The 16,881-nt window shown below is 39.2% G+C and overlaps 3 protein-coding genes across 5 annotated transcripts; 1 reads left to right on the forward strand and 2 right to left on the reverse strand.

Annotated features, from left to right (window-relative positions):
- Positions 1 to 68: 68 nt before the first annotated feature.
- On the reverse strand, positions 69 to 1,977 carry LOC121983024 (ras-related protein Rab11B-like). The gene is made up of 2 exons (XM_042536011.1): positions 1,657 to 1,977; positions 69 to 708 (listed from the first exon to the last, which is right to left on the reverse strand). The coding sequence occupies exons 1-2, from the start codon at positions 1,872 to 1,874 to the stop codon at positions 279 to 281; spliced, it is 648 nt and encodes a 215-aa protein (XP_042391945.1). The 5' UTR covers positions 1,875 to 1,977; the 3' UTR covers positions 69 to 278.
- Positions 1,978 to 2,287: 310 nt separating this feature from the next.
- LOC121981003 (pentatricopeptide repeat-containing protein At4g02750-like) lies at positions 2,288 to 5,325 on the forward strand. Its single transcript, XM_042533305.1, has 2 exons — positions 2,288 to 3,796; positions 3,923 to 5,325. The coding sequence occupies exons 1-2, from the start codon at positions 2,303 to 2,305 to the stop codon at positions 4,727 to 4,729; spliced, it is 2,301 nt and encodes a 766-aa protein (XP_042389239.1). The 5' UTR covers positions 2,288 to 2,302; the 3' UTR covers positions 4,730 to 5,325.
- Positions 5,326 to 5,458: 133 nt separating this feature from the next.
- LOC121981004 lies at positions 5,459 to 16,848 on the reverse strand. 3 transcript variants are annotated; one of them, XM_042533307.1, is made up of 8 exons: positions 16,688 to 16,848; positions 16,257 to 16,434; positions 6,523 to 6,619; positions 6,397 to 6,459; positions 6,265 to 6,312; positions 6,116 to 6,169; positions 5,905 to 5,962; positions 5,459 to 5,814 (listed from the first exon to the last, which is right to left on the reverse strand). In XM_042533307.1, exons 3-8 carry the CDS (start codon positions 6,583 to 6,585, stop codon positions 5,732 to 5,734), a joined length of 369 nt encoding a protein of 122 aa, XP_042389241.1. In that variant the 5' UTR covers positions 6,586 to 6,619; positions 16,257 to 16,434; positions 16,688 to 16,848; the 3' UTR covers positions 5,459 to 5,731. The 3 variants fall into 3 exon arrangements, with proteins under 3 accessions (XP_042389241.1, XP_042389242.1, XP_042389240.1); XM_042533308.1 differs by lacking the exon at positions 16,257 to 16,434 and having other exon boundaries at positions 6,116 to 6,166; positions 16,688 to 16,847; XM_042533306.1 differs by lacking the exon at positions 16,257 to 16,434 and having other exon boundaries at positions 16,688 to 16,844.
- Positions 16,849 to 16,881: the final 33 nt, after the last annotated feature.

The following is a 16,881-nucleotide window of genomic DNA, read 5'->3' on the forward strand; positions in this document are numbered from 1 at the left end:
AATACTTGATTATGCGAGTAGACTTATCTATTTGAGCCAAAATCAAATGAACTGAATTAATGCGGCACTACAAAATAGGTAATCTCGATGCATCAATTCAGCAATAAAAGATTCGATTTACACAGCAAAAACAAAAGGCTAGAAAAAATTGGGTGCAAGATATAGATATCTATCTGCATCCAAATTCTAAGCTATGCCAATAGCGTTTCTATGATCGTATAACCCTTTAAGCTAACTTTTCGCGCATCGGTTGCCCAACGGAGGAGCAACTCACCAAGCTACGACGAACAACAACCAGCTTTCTTAATAGCCGATACATCATCAGAATTGATGTTGATCGTTTGTCCTTTGGGCAACGTTACAGCGTTGTCACTTGCATCGAGTGCCTTCTTGCTAGTCACGCGGTGGATCTCAGTGAGCACTTCTGTGAAGGCAGTATCTACATTCATTGACTCGAGAGCTGATGTCTCCATGAAGAAGGTATTCTCCCTCTCAGCAAACGACTTTGCGGTCTCGGTCAGGACAGCCCTAAGGTGGCGCAAGTCAGCTTTGTTACCCACAAGCATGATGACGATGGTGGAGTCAGTGTGGTCCCTTAGCTCCTTCAACCATCTCTCCACATTATCGAAGGTCATATTCCGACTAATATCGTAGATGACAAGGGCACCGACGGCTCCACGGTAATATGCACTAGTGATTGCTCGGTACCTTTTTTGAGAAGATATTAGTTTCTCGATAGGTGTAGATTTAAGCCATAAGAGCTACTCAAACTAATGCAAGAAAAGTATTTTAGATACGAATTAGATAAGATAAAATATGATGAAGTAATCTCACAAAACATCCAAGAGTAATGACCAAAATCTGATTAACCATTAAAATAATATGCAAACTTGGCGTGAGTAGGAGGCTATTGCGCAAATTAGGAATGCAATTCAAATAAGTTTAGATCATGCAGTATCACCAAGACATATATATATGATGCATTTGATTTATGAGAATAGCTATTCTAATTCTATGAATTCTAATGGAAGAAAAATTCCACTGTTTCATGATCACGTTTTTTAGTTATGTAATGTTACTCCTCTAGTTTAGTTTACATATGAAATAGATGTAGGTGAAATGACCTAATCAGCTAGATGTTACAACAATTTGGTCTAATCAAGTAGGCCGGTGTCTAATCTATGAAGCAGGAATTTGAAGAGAATTCATCAGCAACTACGATTTCCATCAAAAGTTAGATGTGTTGAAGTAAATTGCGCTAATCGAAGAAGCAATAAGTACGAATATAATTATTCATCAGTGATTATGATTTCCCATCAATAGTAGATCCGTTGGAAGCAGTAAGTTTGAAATGAATTCATCAGTAATTATGAACTTCGCCAAAATTAGATGAAGAACTCAGAACACCTATCAACCTAAAACTAAGAATCAATTCGCATCAAGCCAAAGGAAATCCCTATTTCCATTTCTCTCAAATTAGTAAGAATTCCGCAATCCGATATAAATCCTACCATCCAAAAGCTTGGATCGAAATTGAGATTTACCCTCGATCGAAGAATTAATTAGCATAAAAACGAAGAACTAATTCGCATCGAGCAAAAAAATCGAAGGAGATCCATATTTCCACTGCCTTGGCAATGTAAAGTTAATTCGAACCTTTCTTGGCCGGCGGTGTCCCAGATCTGGGCCTTGATGACCTTGTCGTCGACGCGGATGGTCCGGGTGGCGAACTCGACGCCGATGGTGGACTTGGACTCGAGGCTAAACTCGTTGCGAGAGAACCGGGAGAGGAGGTTGGATTTGCCGACGCCCGAGTCGCCGATGAGGACCACCTTGAAGAGGTAGTCGTAGTCGTCGTCCGCCCTATACGCCATTCCTCAACCGCTGCCTCCGATTCTTCCTTCTCTCCGGCAATCGATCTCGCGCTAAAGAAAGAATGAGAAGGAAGCGTTCTCATTGGAAATGGAAAATGCCAATGCTATTCTATACTTTTAGACTTTCTATTTTCATCTTATGTGACTATAAATATATATACACGATGGAGGAGGCAATAGAGGTTTCTAGAAGAATGATGAAAATATTGAAATAGAAATCTTTTATTGTGTCATTTTTTCTTATTTTCTTCTTTTCTTCTTTTCTTAATATCAATATATATTATATTTATAGAAGAAATATAAATGTTTAAAATTTAATTAATTACATAAAACTACAAATTAAGAACAAAAATAGCAAAATTATAATAAAATTATTGAGCATTTGTTTCTTTAATAATACAGAGACAGGGCTCGTTCGAAGCAACCAGATGTTCTGCTGCTCGAAGATATTCCCCCGACGCTTCTTCTACACCGGCGTCGCCGCCTCCGCCCAGTCATTTCCCTCAGACCCCACCAGTCGTCCCAGCGCCAGCTTTCTCAAGAATGCAGCTTCTCCGGCGTCCGATGCCGACGTCGTGCGATGGAACAAAACCATCACCGCCCACATGCGCCACGGCCGCGTCGCCGCCGCCGCCGCCCTCTTCCACCGCATGCGCCGCCGAACCATCGTCTCCTGGAACGTCATGCTCTCCGGCTACCTCTCCAACGGGTGCTTCCCCCTAGCAGTCCGCCTCTTCGAGTCCATGCCCCGCCACGATATCGTCTCCTTCAACATGATGATCCACGGCCACGTCCTCAACCAGGACCTCGCCTCCGCCCGGCGCCTCTTTGATCGGATGCCTCTCAAGGACACCGTAACCTGGAACACCATGATCTCCGCCTACGCCTGGAACGGCCTCGTCGAGGAGGCCCGCGACATCTTCGAGCGGACTCCGGACAAGAATTCCATCACCTGGAATGGCGTCCTCGCCGCCTACGTGCAGAACGGCCTCTTGGAGGCAGCGCAGCGGCTCTTCGATTCCAATTCCAACTGGGATACGATCTCCTGGAACGCCATGATCGCTTGTTATGTACGCAGAAGACGACTTCCCGAAGCGCAGCAGCTCTTCGATCGGATGCCGAAGAGAGACATCGTCTCCTGGAACACCTTGATCTCCGGCTACGCCCAGAACGGGGACATGGCCGTTGCAAGGAGCCTCTTTGACGAGTCCCCTTCTCTCGATGTCTTCAGTTGGACCGCCATGGTTTCCGGGTACGCACAGAACGGGATGCTGGAGGAGGCGAGGAAGGTGTTCGACGAAATGCCTTACAGAAACACTGTATCATGGAACGCCATGATTGCAGGATACGTGCAGAGACAGAAGATGGACGATGCAACGGAACTGTTTGAACAAATGCCGTGTAAGAATGTGAACACCTGGAACACCATGATCACAGGACACGCTCAATGTGGAATGATCGACCAGGCACGACGGATGTTCGACGAAATGCCACATAGGGATGCAGTCTCATGGTCTGCCATGATTGCTGCTTACTCTCACGGTGGGTTCAGTGAGGAGGCTTTGCAGATGTTCGTCAGGATGGGAAGGCACCGCAATAGGATCAATCGATCCTCGTTTACTTGTATCTTGAGCACAATTGCCGATATCGCAATGTTGGAGTGCGGGAAGCAGGTGCATGGGAGGCTTATCAAGGCTGGATATGTAATGGGCTGCTTTGTAGGGAATGCCCTCCTTGCTATGTATAGCAAATGTGGTAGAGTAGACCAGGCACATAAGGCATTCGAGGAAATGACGGAGAAGGATGTGGTCTCCTGGAACACCATGATTTCTGGTTATGCTCGCCACGGCTATGGAAACGATGCACTGAAAGTCTTCGACGCAATGAGAATGACAGATACACATCCAAATGATGTTACCATGGTAAGTGTTTTTTTTACTACTTTGTTCTGCATCTGTAAGTCCACCATTGAAAATTTAGTATTGTGCCAATGTTCACTCATTGCGTTTCATATTCTCATGTCTTTCCATTTCATTGTTTTTTTTCAGGTCGGGGTGTTGTCGGCTTGTAGTCACGCTGGGTTGGTCGATATCGGCATCAACTATTTTCATACTATGCATAGGGTTTTTGGTGTGATGGTAAAGGCTGCACACTATACCTGCATGATAGATCTTCTCGGTAGAGCGGGAAGGCTTGATGATGCTCAAGATCTTATGCGAGACATGCCGTTTGAACCGGATGCGACTATGTGGGGTGCCTTATTGGGTGCAAGCAGGATCCATCGGAACACTGAATTGGCAGAGAAGGCAGCAAAAAGGATATTCGAGTTGGAACCCGAAAATTCAGGAATGTATGTGCTCCTTTCGAATTTGTACGCGACATCTGGTAAATGGAATGATGTCGATAAGATGAGAGTGATGATGCGGGATAGGGGCGTCACGAAGGTTCCTGGGTTTAGTTGGATCGAGGCAAACAACAAAATCCATACGTTTTCTGTGGGGGACATGATACATCCTGAAAAGGAAAAGATCTATGCTTTTCTTGAAGAATTGGACATGAAGATGAAAAAACAGGGCCATGTATCTGCTACTGAAATGGTATTGCTTGATGTGGAAGAGGAAGAGAAAGAGCACATGCTTAAGTATCACAGTGAGAAGCTTGCGGTTGCTTTTGGAATCCTAAGTATACCACCCGGAAGGCCGATTCAAGTAATCAAGAACCTAAGAGTATGCCAAGATTGTCATAGTGCTATTAAGTTTATATCTGCGATCGAGAACAGGTTGGTGATTTTGCGAGACTCCAACCGATTTCACCATTTCAGTGGTGGCTCATGTTCATGTGGGGATTACTGGTGAGATCAATCAGCAAATGACTAGATTATCAATGCAGTGGATAACAATGATGAGGAGTAATGTTGCTGTAGAATGCATTTTTTTCGTCAGCAGCAACCAAGTCATTAGAAAACATCTAGTTCATCTTCAATCAAGATGGACAGCAAATGACACTTCAATGCTGTGGCACAGGAACACACTATACAACATTTGAAGGGGATTTGTGTTTTCGATAACTTATGGGGCCATGATTTATAGGAATCAAGAAACACTTACTTTAAAGAGATCAGGATCAACCCACACTACCTTTACTGACGGCAGATAGTATGTATGAGAAAATATCATTGCATCAAAATAGCTCTTCAATCTTGTAGAGGGCCACCGAACCCGACACTCAGATAGATTACAGGAGCTCATGAACAGAAACAAATCAAGTTAATGTGCCACGACAAGTGATTGCTAGTTCAGTTTAGTAGAATTCAGATCTTCAAATCAAATCTCGCTTTCCTTGTGGTAATAGGGTTTGTCCTTCCTTTCTCTAGAAAATAATTAGTATGTTACCTATTTGTCAGCAGCACTAGATTGAGTTTATTTATTTGATTGTTACTTAATATACTTATCAAAATTTTGCTGAAGTATTTCAATAATTATCCAAACTCTGTTCAAACAATAACAGCCTTGAATAACCATCGCCATTAGTGCCAAGTCTAATAGTTAACATTGAGATCAAATTACACTCCACCGTCATGTCTATAATCCAACAATATCGCCAATCTTTGTTGATGTCCTTGAATTATAAGTCCTTTAAGGGTTTAGCAAGCTTCTAATTTATATCCATAAAGATATTAGAATTGTGAACCTTGGAGCAATAAGTTGTTCAGACATGAACTTGGAAGGTGCTTCCTTCATGCTTTGATAAAAATTGAAATTGAAATGAAAGTTCTTCGACCTTAATCTGGAAATATGACAATCTACTCTCACTTTCTTATTTGTGGCATTGGAAAGGGGAAAATGGAATGGCAGTAACTACTGATCCAGGAAATCGATACTTTTATGATCACTGCTGTTGGTGTCCTCAGTTATCTCTTCAGCCGTAGCATTACCTCCATCTACAGGTTGAAGAGGGGGAAAGAAAGTTAGCATGGCTTATAGTCGTTTCCAAGGACTAGATCAGGTGAAATAAGATAACATGATATCACCTTTATTATCAGAAGATGCGTAGGCCGATCTACGAGACCGTGCTTGTTGCTGAGTAGGCTGACAAAATCGAAAAGGAAGCAAAATATATCATGAAATAGGTATGCTGTGTTCAAAAGAAGCATGGGCACTTTCACTTTTCATTCTTGGTGTACTGTATCATGATAATTTTGAGGAATAGATCTAAAGCATCATCGTGGTAAGAGTCGTTACCTGTAATTTTGGTCGTAGTGCCTCAAGGGGTCCTTTGGGTTTCTCCGCCCCCTGCTATAGTAGCAAAAAAACCAAGTTGAAAGATAGAAGAACGAAAAAAATAAAAAATCTTTGCTAAGGCATGCAAACTGATAAAAATACAGTAATACCTTGCCTAATGCCCAGTCTGCTGAATCAAAGTAAGCTCGTTCATGGTCCTGCATCACCCTCCAAAAATGTTGGTTATTTGGAATTCAACGAAGGTAAAGTTAACTATGTTACAAAAGCAGATCATCACTTGCCTTGGAGATGAGTGGTGGTTTTTTCGGTACAATTCCTCCATACTTCTTCTTCAGTACTTCCTCCTGCAAAAAGTTGAGTTATTAATAAATAATTCTTGGCAACATTTTATGTTTTTTCATAGTTACCTCTTGTTGAGATGATGGCATTTCATTCGCCTCAGTTTGGTTCAGATCCTCATCAGTATCCATGTTTGACACGAAGGGTTAGAATGAATTTAGAGAACTGCAAATGAAGAGGCAGGCAAAATATATTGGCATGTAAATTTATTCCAAAGATAAATTGGCTTCTTCTACTATGCAAGAACAATACCAAGAATAACTTGACTTCATCAATCATACAAGGAAGTTGTCAAAATCAATTTGACTTTATATGGTTTTCATCAACTAAGCAAAATTCAATTATTTTACTAAGTTCAATGAATTCATTCTTTATGACAAGAGTTATTAGTAAAGAAAAAAAAATAAAATCTAATTGTCTTGTATTTAAATGTTGTAATTGTCTTGTATTTAATGTTGTGATGTATTAATTGTAGAAGAATGTAGAAGCATAAATCTAAGTGTATAAATAGGGACCTTGTATGATGATGAATAATATGTAGTAAACATTCTACTTCATAGAGTCTCTCTCCCATCTTTATACTTTCTTACGAAATCTCTCCTATGTCCCCAGGGCGTAGCACAGATGGGGAGTGCATAGTTCTGTGGCTGAAAGGTCCAGGGGTCGATCCCCGGGGTGTCACTGCCTGGGGTTAACGTCTCCGCCATGCACTTTTCACCTGTGTACCTGCATTTACCTCCCTCCATATCCGTGGGACCGGCTCTAGGGGGGCCGCTGATGTGGCGGTTCCATATTTTTTTACGAAATCTCTCCTACATTTTTGTTTTCTCATCCTAAATCCACCAAAATTCCAACAAATCTGATATTAGAGTCATATACACCAATGGTTTCGACGAGCTCCCTCCAAGTGCCAAAGTTAACCAAAGATAACAACAGAACATGGAGTATACAAATGGAGACTTATTAAGTTCCCTTGATGTATGGGACCTTGTGGAGACCGGCTATACTATAATCGAGACAAGCAATGGAAATAAGCAAGCTCTTAAGGCGATGAAGAAAAGAGAGAAGAATGCCTTATTCACTATCTATCAAGGAGTAAATAAAACCGCTTTTAAGTTGATTATTCTAGCAACAACGTCACAAGAGGCTTGGGAGATGTTGAAGACGACATATGATGGAGTAGATAAAGTAAAGAAGATTCACCTACAAGCCCTACAAACTCAATTTGAAACACTACAACAAGAGGCTTCATTCTTCCGAGTTATCTCCATTGTTCATCGAATGAGAAGAAATGTCAATGAGTTAAAAGATGCTCGAGTCGTTAAAAAGATCTTAAGGTCTTTAGACTTGAAGTTTGATTTCGTAGTTGTGGTGATCGAGGAATCAAAAGATTTATAGGTGATGGTTGTGGAAGAGCTTATGGGATCCCTTCAAGCATATGAACAAAGAATATTGAAGAAAAATCAAGGAAGAACTTTAGAGTCAGCACTCCAAGCCAAACTATCATTCAAGAAGAATGAATCGTTCACAGGAGATCTTCAACGAGGAAGGGCTTTTACATGGAGAGGAGAGATGGTCGTACTTTTAACTCCAATTGGCACACTCAAAATCAGAATGATGGAAATGAAGATAATCAAAAAGGACATGGAAGAGGTTATGGTGGAAGCCGAGGTTAAGGTCGTGGATGTGATAGAAACTAAATCTCAATGTCGCATTTGCAAGAAGTATGGTTGATGGCATCACTATAATGAATGTTGGTATAACACTAACAATAGAGAAGAACAAGTCAATCTTGTTAATAAGGAGGTGGGCAATAAAGGACCAGTATTGTTGATGGCATGCAATGGGCCAGAATCTATCCAATCTATTACATTCCTAGACACAAGAGCATAAAACCACATGTGTGGGAGAAAGGAGTTGTTCACAAAGCTTGATGAGAGACCATAGGCAATATCACCTTTGGAGATCTCTCACAAAGGCCAATTAAAGGAAAAGGTGATATTATGTTTGAATTGCAAAATGGAAAGAAGGTATGCATCTTAGATGTTATCATGTTCCTGATATAAAAAATAATCTTTTGAGCATTGGTAAACTATTAGAGAAAGAGTATGATAGACAAATGAATGACTTGACTCTTAGTATTTGTGATAAGAGTAATAATCCTATTACTCATGTCACAATGGCCAAGAACATAATGTTTCCACTAAAGTTAAGCATCAATAAAGAGAATAGCTTAAGGTAAGCACTATAGATAGTTCCACTCTTTGGCATCTTTAATATGAGTATCTGAATTTTGAAGCAGTAAAGTAACTTTCAAAATATGGCATGGTATTTGGATTGTCAAAGATTGAAAGTTTCAATCATCTATGTGAAATATGTGCTGTAGGAAAGCAGCAGAGGAAGCCGTTCAAAAAATACAATATGAGGCGAGCATCTTCACAACTTGAACTTGAATACTCCAATGTTTGTGAACCCATCAAACCTATCTATTCTGGAGAAAAGTGGTATTTTTTTACTTTCATGGATGATTATAGTGGAAAAACTTGAGTACATATGTTGAAAGAGAAGAAAGAAGTTTTCACCAAATTTAAGCAATTTAAAATTTTAGTTGAAAAAAAAGTTGATATCAGATAAAATGTCTCTGAACTAATCGAGGTGAGTACACCTCATTGGAAGTGGTATTCTTCATCAATTCACAATGCCTCAAACACTACAACAAAATGGTGTTTTTGAAAGAAAAAATCAAACTATTCTAAATATGGTTCGATGTATATTGAAAGAGAAAAATATCACAAAAAAATTTTGGGGAGATGCTATTGCATGTGTTTTTATTTATTGAACAGGTTTCCCACTAAAAGAATTGGAGATATCACCCCAGAGGAAGATTGGAGTTTACACAAAGCAAAGGTGGACAAGAAGATAAGCAGACAAAACTTGAAGATAAAAGTGTATCCTCTCGGGGCTATTGTGAGAATGCTAGCGGGTATAAACGATACAATTCCATAACTCAAAAGCTTGTGATATCAAGATATGTGGAATTTGATGAAGAACAAGCATGAAATTGGAACAACAATAATGATGACATGAAGCAAATCTCATTTGAAGAAGAATATAACGAGAAGAAAGACAAGCAAAGAGAGAGTAATGAAGTATTATCACCCTAACAAATTGATACTCAATCAGAAGTAATGATCCAAACAATCCCATTATGAAAAAGATGAAGAGCATTCAACATATATAACTCCAGCTGAGTGAGTGATGATGATTTTGCTTTTAATAATTTATGGCTATTTACAGGATATGATGTTATAACTTATGAAGAAGCTTCCAAGGATGCAAAGTGGAGAAAAGCAATGGAAGAAGAGATTCATACTATAAAGAAAAATAATACATGGGAGCTCATTTCACTTCTGTAAAGATACAAAACTATTGTAGTCAAATAAGTGCTCAAAATAAAGCCAAATAAAAAGGAGAAGTTGAAAGGCACAAAGCAAGATTGGTTGTTAAGGGATACAAGCAACAATATGAGATTGACTACGAAAAAGTCTTCACACCAGTAGCCTGGCTTGAAATAGTAAGACTACTCATCTCTCTTACAGTTCAAAAAAGATATATCAAATGGACGTAAAATCTGCTTTCTTAAATAGAAATCTTGAAGAAAAGGTCTGTATCGAACTACCACTAGGTTTTATCATCAAAGGGCAAGAAAAAAGGTATACAAATTAAAGAAGGTTCTTTACGGACTCAAGCAAGCCCCCCTGGAACTCAAGAATTGATGAGCACTTTATAAAGGAAGGCTTCACAAAGTGCTCCTATGAGCATTCTTTATACTTGAAGAAAAATTCATATGGAGATATTCTGCTGGTATGTTTTTATGTGAATGATTTAATTTTTATAAATAATAATATCTATCTAGGATTGATGAGATACTTCCTCGGCATTGAAGTATAATAAAGAGAAGAGAGAATCTTTGTATCACAAGAAAAATATACTAAAGAGATTCTGAAGAAATTCTCAATGGATAATTGTTATGCTATGGATACGCTCGTTGAATATGACATTAGAATGACTAAAGACGAAGAAGGCAAACTTGTAAATCCGACTTATTACAAGAGTCTTGTGGGTTACCTCATGTATCTGACATGTACAAGACCTGATATATTATTTGGAGTTGGTTTGGTAAGCAGGTAATAGAAACTCCAAAAACTTCTCACTTATATGCAGCTAAGAGAATTCTTAGATATATCAAAGGGATAATTGATTATAGGCTTCTCTATTCATCAACGAAAGATATGGAGTTTTTTTGTTTCAATGATAGCGATTAGGCAGGAAGTTATGATGATCACAAGAGCACTATTGGATACGTGTTTTATCTTAGTAATGTTGCATTCACTTAGTCTTCAAAGAAATAATCAATTGTTGCTCTATCAACTTGTTGAGTATATTGCTGCAGCCTAGTGTGTTTGGCATGCTATTTGGCTAAAGAGATTACTCCAGTTTCTTAGATTGCAACAAGAAGCTACAACTAAGATTTATGTGGATAACAAATCAACAACTGCTTTAGCCAAAAACTCAGTTCATCATGAAAGATTCAAGCATATTGATACTCATTTTCATTTCATAAGGGAACATGTTAAGTTAAAATAAATAAAATTGTTTAATGTGAAGTCAAGTGATCAAGTAACTGATATATTTACAAAGCCTCTAAAAGAAAAAGTTTTCCTATACCTAAGAAATTTATTGGGAGTTCAAGGAAGAACAAGTTTAAGGAGGGTAGATGTTGGCATGTAAACTAATTCCAAAGACAAATTTGTTGGTGCAATTTCCATAGGTTAAGGTTGACTAAGCTTGAATTTGCTCAAGCTCGAGTTTTGATGTTTGAGTTTTGATGTTTGACAATGTGTGAAGATTGCATGTGCAATCGTCTATTTGGAAAGATTGTTGGAGCAATTCTCCTCTAGTCAATGTTTGACCAGTTTGGCATGAAGAAGAGTCAAGTAAGTCAAAGTTAACTGGATACTTGACTGAGAACTGGAAGTTAGGCAAGGACAAGTTCAACGAGGAGGTTGGTAGATAATGATAAAAATTCAAGTGAGTCAGTGTTGACCAGACACTTGGTATGAAAAGTCCCAGTGAGTGAAGTCAGGTAGATGAAAAGTCCTAGTGAGTGAAACTACGTAAATGGAAAATCCTGGTAAGTGAAGCCAGGTGAAATACCTAGTGAGTGAAGCTAGGAAAATTTGGAAAGTCCCGGTGAGTGAAGTCAGGCAGATGGAAAGTCCTAGTGAGTGAAGTCAGGCAGATGGAAAGTCTGATGAGTGAAGTCAGGTAAAAGACCTAGTGAGTGAAGTTAGGCAGTGAGAAAATCCTGATGAGTAAAACCAGGTGAAAATCCTGGTGAGTGAAGTCATACGTGTGGAAATCCATGTGGGTCCGGGGTGACCAGACACCTAGCGTTTGGAAGTCCAAGTGGCCATGGAGGACCATACACCTGGCACGAGACGGTAATTCCAAGTGGGTCAAGGCTGACCGGACACTTGGCAAGGCTAGAAAAGTTCAAGTGGGTCAAACGATTGACAGGACACTTGATAATGAAGTCCCAGCAAGTTAAGATTAACCAGATGCTAGGCATGAGCAAGTCCGGCCAGGTCATAGTTGACCGGATGTTGGTTTGGGACCCTAGACTTGAGTTAGTCAAGTTAGGATCGATCAATCGATCAGCCGATCGATTGAACCAGAGCCCAATCGATCGACTGGGAGAGCTTCGCAAGAAAGGATAGCTGAATCGATAAGCCGATCGACTGGGGCTACGCCAATCGATCAGACGATCGATTGGAAGTCACTCGCATGAAGAGCACAGTGTGCTCCCTAATCGATCAGTCTATCAATTGGGATACTCTAATCGATCGGGCGATCGATTGGGGCTTATTTTCTCACGAGATTGTGAGACAGCCAGAATCGATCGGTCAATCGATTCTAGGTTTATCTGCAAGAACACAGAGGCGCTCTGAATTGATCGGTCGATCGATCAAAGCCTTCCCAATTGATCAGTCGATCGATTGGGATATGACCGTTGCGTAGGATGCAGGGTTTGGACGGCTGAGATATGATGTGGCAATCGATTGGGAGCAGACTCAATCGATTGGGAGTCCTAAAAATGCAGATATAAAGGCGACAACATGTTCAAATGAAAGACAGCACTTACACGACACTTCTCCTATTCTTTCGCCAGTTCTTGAAGTTGCTTGGAGCAAGGTGTTGCTGCATTTTCAAGCATCAAGAGGCAATCTTCATCAACAAGATCAAACAAGAAGAAGGTTTTATCTGTATTCTTGTGATTTACTTCTTGTTTGAGTTGTATCTTGTTGTTGAGTCTTATACAAGGTTTCTCCACCTCCGGTTGTTCCAAGAAGAAGAGTTTACATAGAGGAGAGTGTGTTCGGTGTGTGGATCCTTGGATTAGTCACTTCTTCGTGAGGTGGATACCAAGTAAATCCTTGTATTAGCATTGGGAGGATTGCTTCGAGTTTTTCCACTGCAAATCATCATCATCGAAGCGCGAGAAGCTATTCACCCCCCCCCCCCCCCCTAGCTCCGAAGTAACCCAACAAAATTGACTTCTTCAACTATACAAAAGAATGCGCAGAACAACTTAACTTCTTCAACCATGTAAAGAAATTGTCAAAATCAATTTGACTTTATGTGACTCTTCATCAACTAAGCAAAGTTCAATTTGTTGATGCAATTGACCTTTAGGATTTAATGTTTGTTTAACAATATGTTTATTAGAATCTAGTCAGGTGTTAATCGGATGACGAGCAAAGGGGTGACAAATCTTGGAGGAGTAAACTCCAAACAAAGTGAAAGTCCTAGTGACTGAAGTTAGACCCCTAATGAGTGAAACTAGGTGGTGAAAGCCCTGGCGAGTGAAGCTAGGCGGTGAAAGTCCTAGTGAGTGAAGCTAGCCCCTAGTGAGTAAAACTAGGTGGTAAAAGTCCTGGTGAGTGAAGTTAGGCAATGAAAGTCCTAGTGAGTGAAGTTAGGTGGTGAAAGTTCTGGTGAGTGAAGCTAGACAGTGGAAAATCCTAGGGGAAGATAACCGTAGGTAATGAGAAGTCTTGGAGAAGTGAACTTCAAGCAAGTTTAACCAAAAGGTTTTTGGTTGATCGAGCCCGGTCGATGAGACCAGTAGATTTTAGTAAACCTAAGTATAGTTTTACTAACACTATTTTGCATTACTATTTTTGCTATTGTACTAATTTAGTATGGTATGAAAAGTCATAGCGGATCAGGCGACTAGACACTTAGCAAAGAAAGTTCAAATAAGTCTGAAGGATAAATCTTAGGTGCTGATCCAACTGAAGAAATCAGGAGGTTTCTAAGTTGAGATCAAGACAATCATTACTGTCATACTCATGCATCATTATCTATTGTGTTAACTCTATTTTGCAGGTTAAATATTATTTGTACTAATACTATTTTGCAGGAACTAAGTGGGTTCGTCGACGGATAGGATTGTTCAGTCAGCAGATCCTTAAAATGTTTCGTCAACGGATTAAGCTGATCAGTCGACGAATCAGGGATTTTAGAGATCAGTTAGATCAACAAGATCCAGAGAAAAAGAAAGCGAGGTTCAGTAGATGAAACCTATCTGTTGACTGAACAATATGATTTTTGGGATCGGACAGATCGGATCAAACAAAGAAAGACGCAGGGTTTAGTCGACGGATAACTTTAATCAGTTGACGGAACAACGTGATTTCCGTGATCGGACGGATCAGATTAAAGCAAACAAGGAAGGCACGAGAATCAGTCGACGAATAGGATGATCAGTCGACAGATAGGATTAGTTAACGGAATGGTTTATCAACTTCTACGCTAAAGTCTACTCCAACAAGAAAGCTCCGATTTCAATTTCTTTGACTTGTTTGTAAAGTTCATTATTGTACTTATTTTATTAAGGAGAGGTGTACAGGTCGTTACACCCTCCTTCATTTGTATTTGATTTCTCTTTGCAAAGTTTCGGAGATCTTTAGTGAATTTCCCAACAAACACGATCCAAGGGATCATGGGTCTTGGAGTAGGAGTCGACTGGCTCTAAACCAAGTAAAAAAGGGATTTGTCTTTTGTCTTTATTTCTTTATTTTATTCCGCTGCGTACTCAAGTTTTCTGAAAGGTTTTGTTAAAGAAAAGAAAATTTTTTAAGCGATGGGATTCACCCCTCTCTCTCGTTCTCAACGGTCCTATACAATTATCTTACTAAGTTCAGTGAAACTCTTTATGACAAGTCATTAGTATAGAAAAGAACAAAATCTAATTGTTTTGTGTTTAATGATGTGATGTATTAATTGTAGAAGAATGTAAAAGCATGAATCTAAGTGTATAAATAGGGGTCTTGTATGATGATGAATAATATGTAGTAAGCATTCCTCTTTATACAGTCTCTCTCCCATCCTCATACTTTCTTACAAAGTCTCTCCTATATTCTTGTTTCATCATCCTAGATCCACCAAAATTCCAACAAAATATACTATAATTATATTAGCTCGAATTATAGTGTAATGACATTAGATAGAAATAAGGATTAGAAATATTGCAAAACATTTTAATAAACAGAATCAGTAGATTCCTAAACTACGATGTTCAGCAGCAGGTAGACAACCAGATACCTAAGTAGAGAAACATGCACATGCATATGAACAAAATGACCCTGGTGATTCTTGTGAAAGACAAAGGTGGATCTAGTTAGGCTTAGGAGCCAATCTAGAATTCAGTATCCTTTCTGTGCTTCAGATTAGAGTTTGTAAATTGCTTAACTATTCTTTTTGCTGCCTCACTGGAGTATTCTCCCTATGATTTTCTCAATGAAGTTTACCATGCATTACTGCAATAAAGAGAATAAGGTCTGGTCATTAGTCGGCGTAAACTGGATACCTAGTGTCAACTAAAAAAAAAAATAATAAAGAGAATAAGGCGTGCATAAATTGGAAGAAATGGTTAGTTTTCAGGTAAATTTCCTTATTCTGTCAGTGATAGGCACAAGTATCTAGACTGGGCGTAATTCTCATACTTTGGATCCACATCTGTGTGATTCCATGTTAACCACTCGATTCTTTTTCACAATAAGAACACAAACTCGCACAAAAAGGCCCTAAATTATATATACAGTCACAAGGCCCCAAATTTATTCTATTGATTCAATACAACATACTTTAAGTTATATTCACATTAATATTAGTCTGATATCACTTATAATGCATATAAATCTTCATCTATGGTATTATACTATAGCCCATTAACACTAATCCGGCTTAGCTTAAATTATTGTCCTAACTTATGATGCACATTAATGTATGAGTAACTTCAATTACCACAATCAATCTAATAGTATTATACTATTACCTATTGACCCTATCCAGCTTAAATTATATCATTATCCCAAAGTTACATCACACATTAATGATTAACCTAATATTGTTTATAATGTATATATAACTTCAAATAACACTTTTAATCTAATCCTAACTTATAGTGCAATAAAAGTTGTACTGTTGCCATTGTCGTTGATCATTTATAAGGGTACAATGAAAATGTTGAACTTGAGGAATTCTAATCTTTTGTGAAAAATCACATTTCAATTCACTTTCGACCAGAGAAATTAAGGATTACAATTCCTCCTACTCAAAACTATGAGCTTTAGGCTGCCAACTTTAATCCATTTAAGAAGAAAAGTATAGTTCAGATTTGACAGTATGAATTATTCAAAGCCAGGGCTGTAAACAAGGCAGATGCAATGCATACCTAGATAGTTCGCATCGAACAGATATATTGGGTCTGAACGATTCACCATCACAAAATCAAGACCACCAGCCTAACCATACAACCAAGTGCCCAATCTAACACAAGATCTAGAAATTTATCGCATTCATCCTCGTTGTTGTTCCACAATTCCCAAACCAATCAACCCGACTGATCTTACCTAGAAAATCCAGCAGTTCGGACAACAATCCGCATACAATCAGAAGCTGATGGGATTCATGATCAGAGAGAAATATAAAACGAAGCTTTGTACAATTGGAAGAACAGATTTCGATGCAATCACACAATCGGAAGCGGATGGGATTCATGATGCAGAAAAAAGACGGAAAACATTAAAAAAAAAATGAATGTGGCAAAGACGAGATTTGATATGAATGCTAGCTAGCAACGGAAGAAGTAGGAGCTTCTATTACCTCCGGAGAGAGAGGATTCTTGAACCAGCAATGTCGAAGCTTGAGGGAGAGGTGATCTGTTCCTTCTTCTTCTCCGCCTCCCCAAATTCAACGATGGTGTCTAGAAACGGTGTCCGTCTGTGCGAAAGAGAGAGAGAGGAAAAAGGAATCGCGGGATGACAGACGCGTAGTTTTAGAGAACCCGAGACAGGGAA

Source organism: Zingiber officinale, chromosome 5A, assembly GCF_018446385.1.
Source record: "Zingiber officinale cultivar Zhangliang chromosome 5A, Zo_v1.1, whole genome shotgun sequence".
Taxonomy (NCBI): domain Eukaryota; kingdom Viridiplantae; phylum Streptophyta; class Magnoliopsida; order Zingiberales; family Zingiberaceae; genus Zingiber; species Zingiber officinale.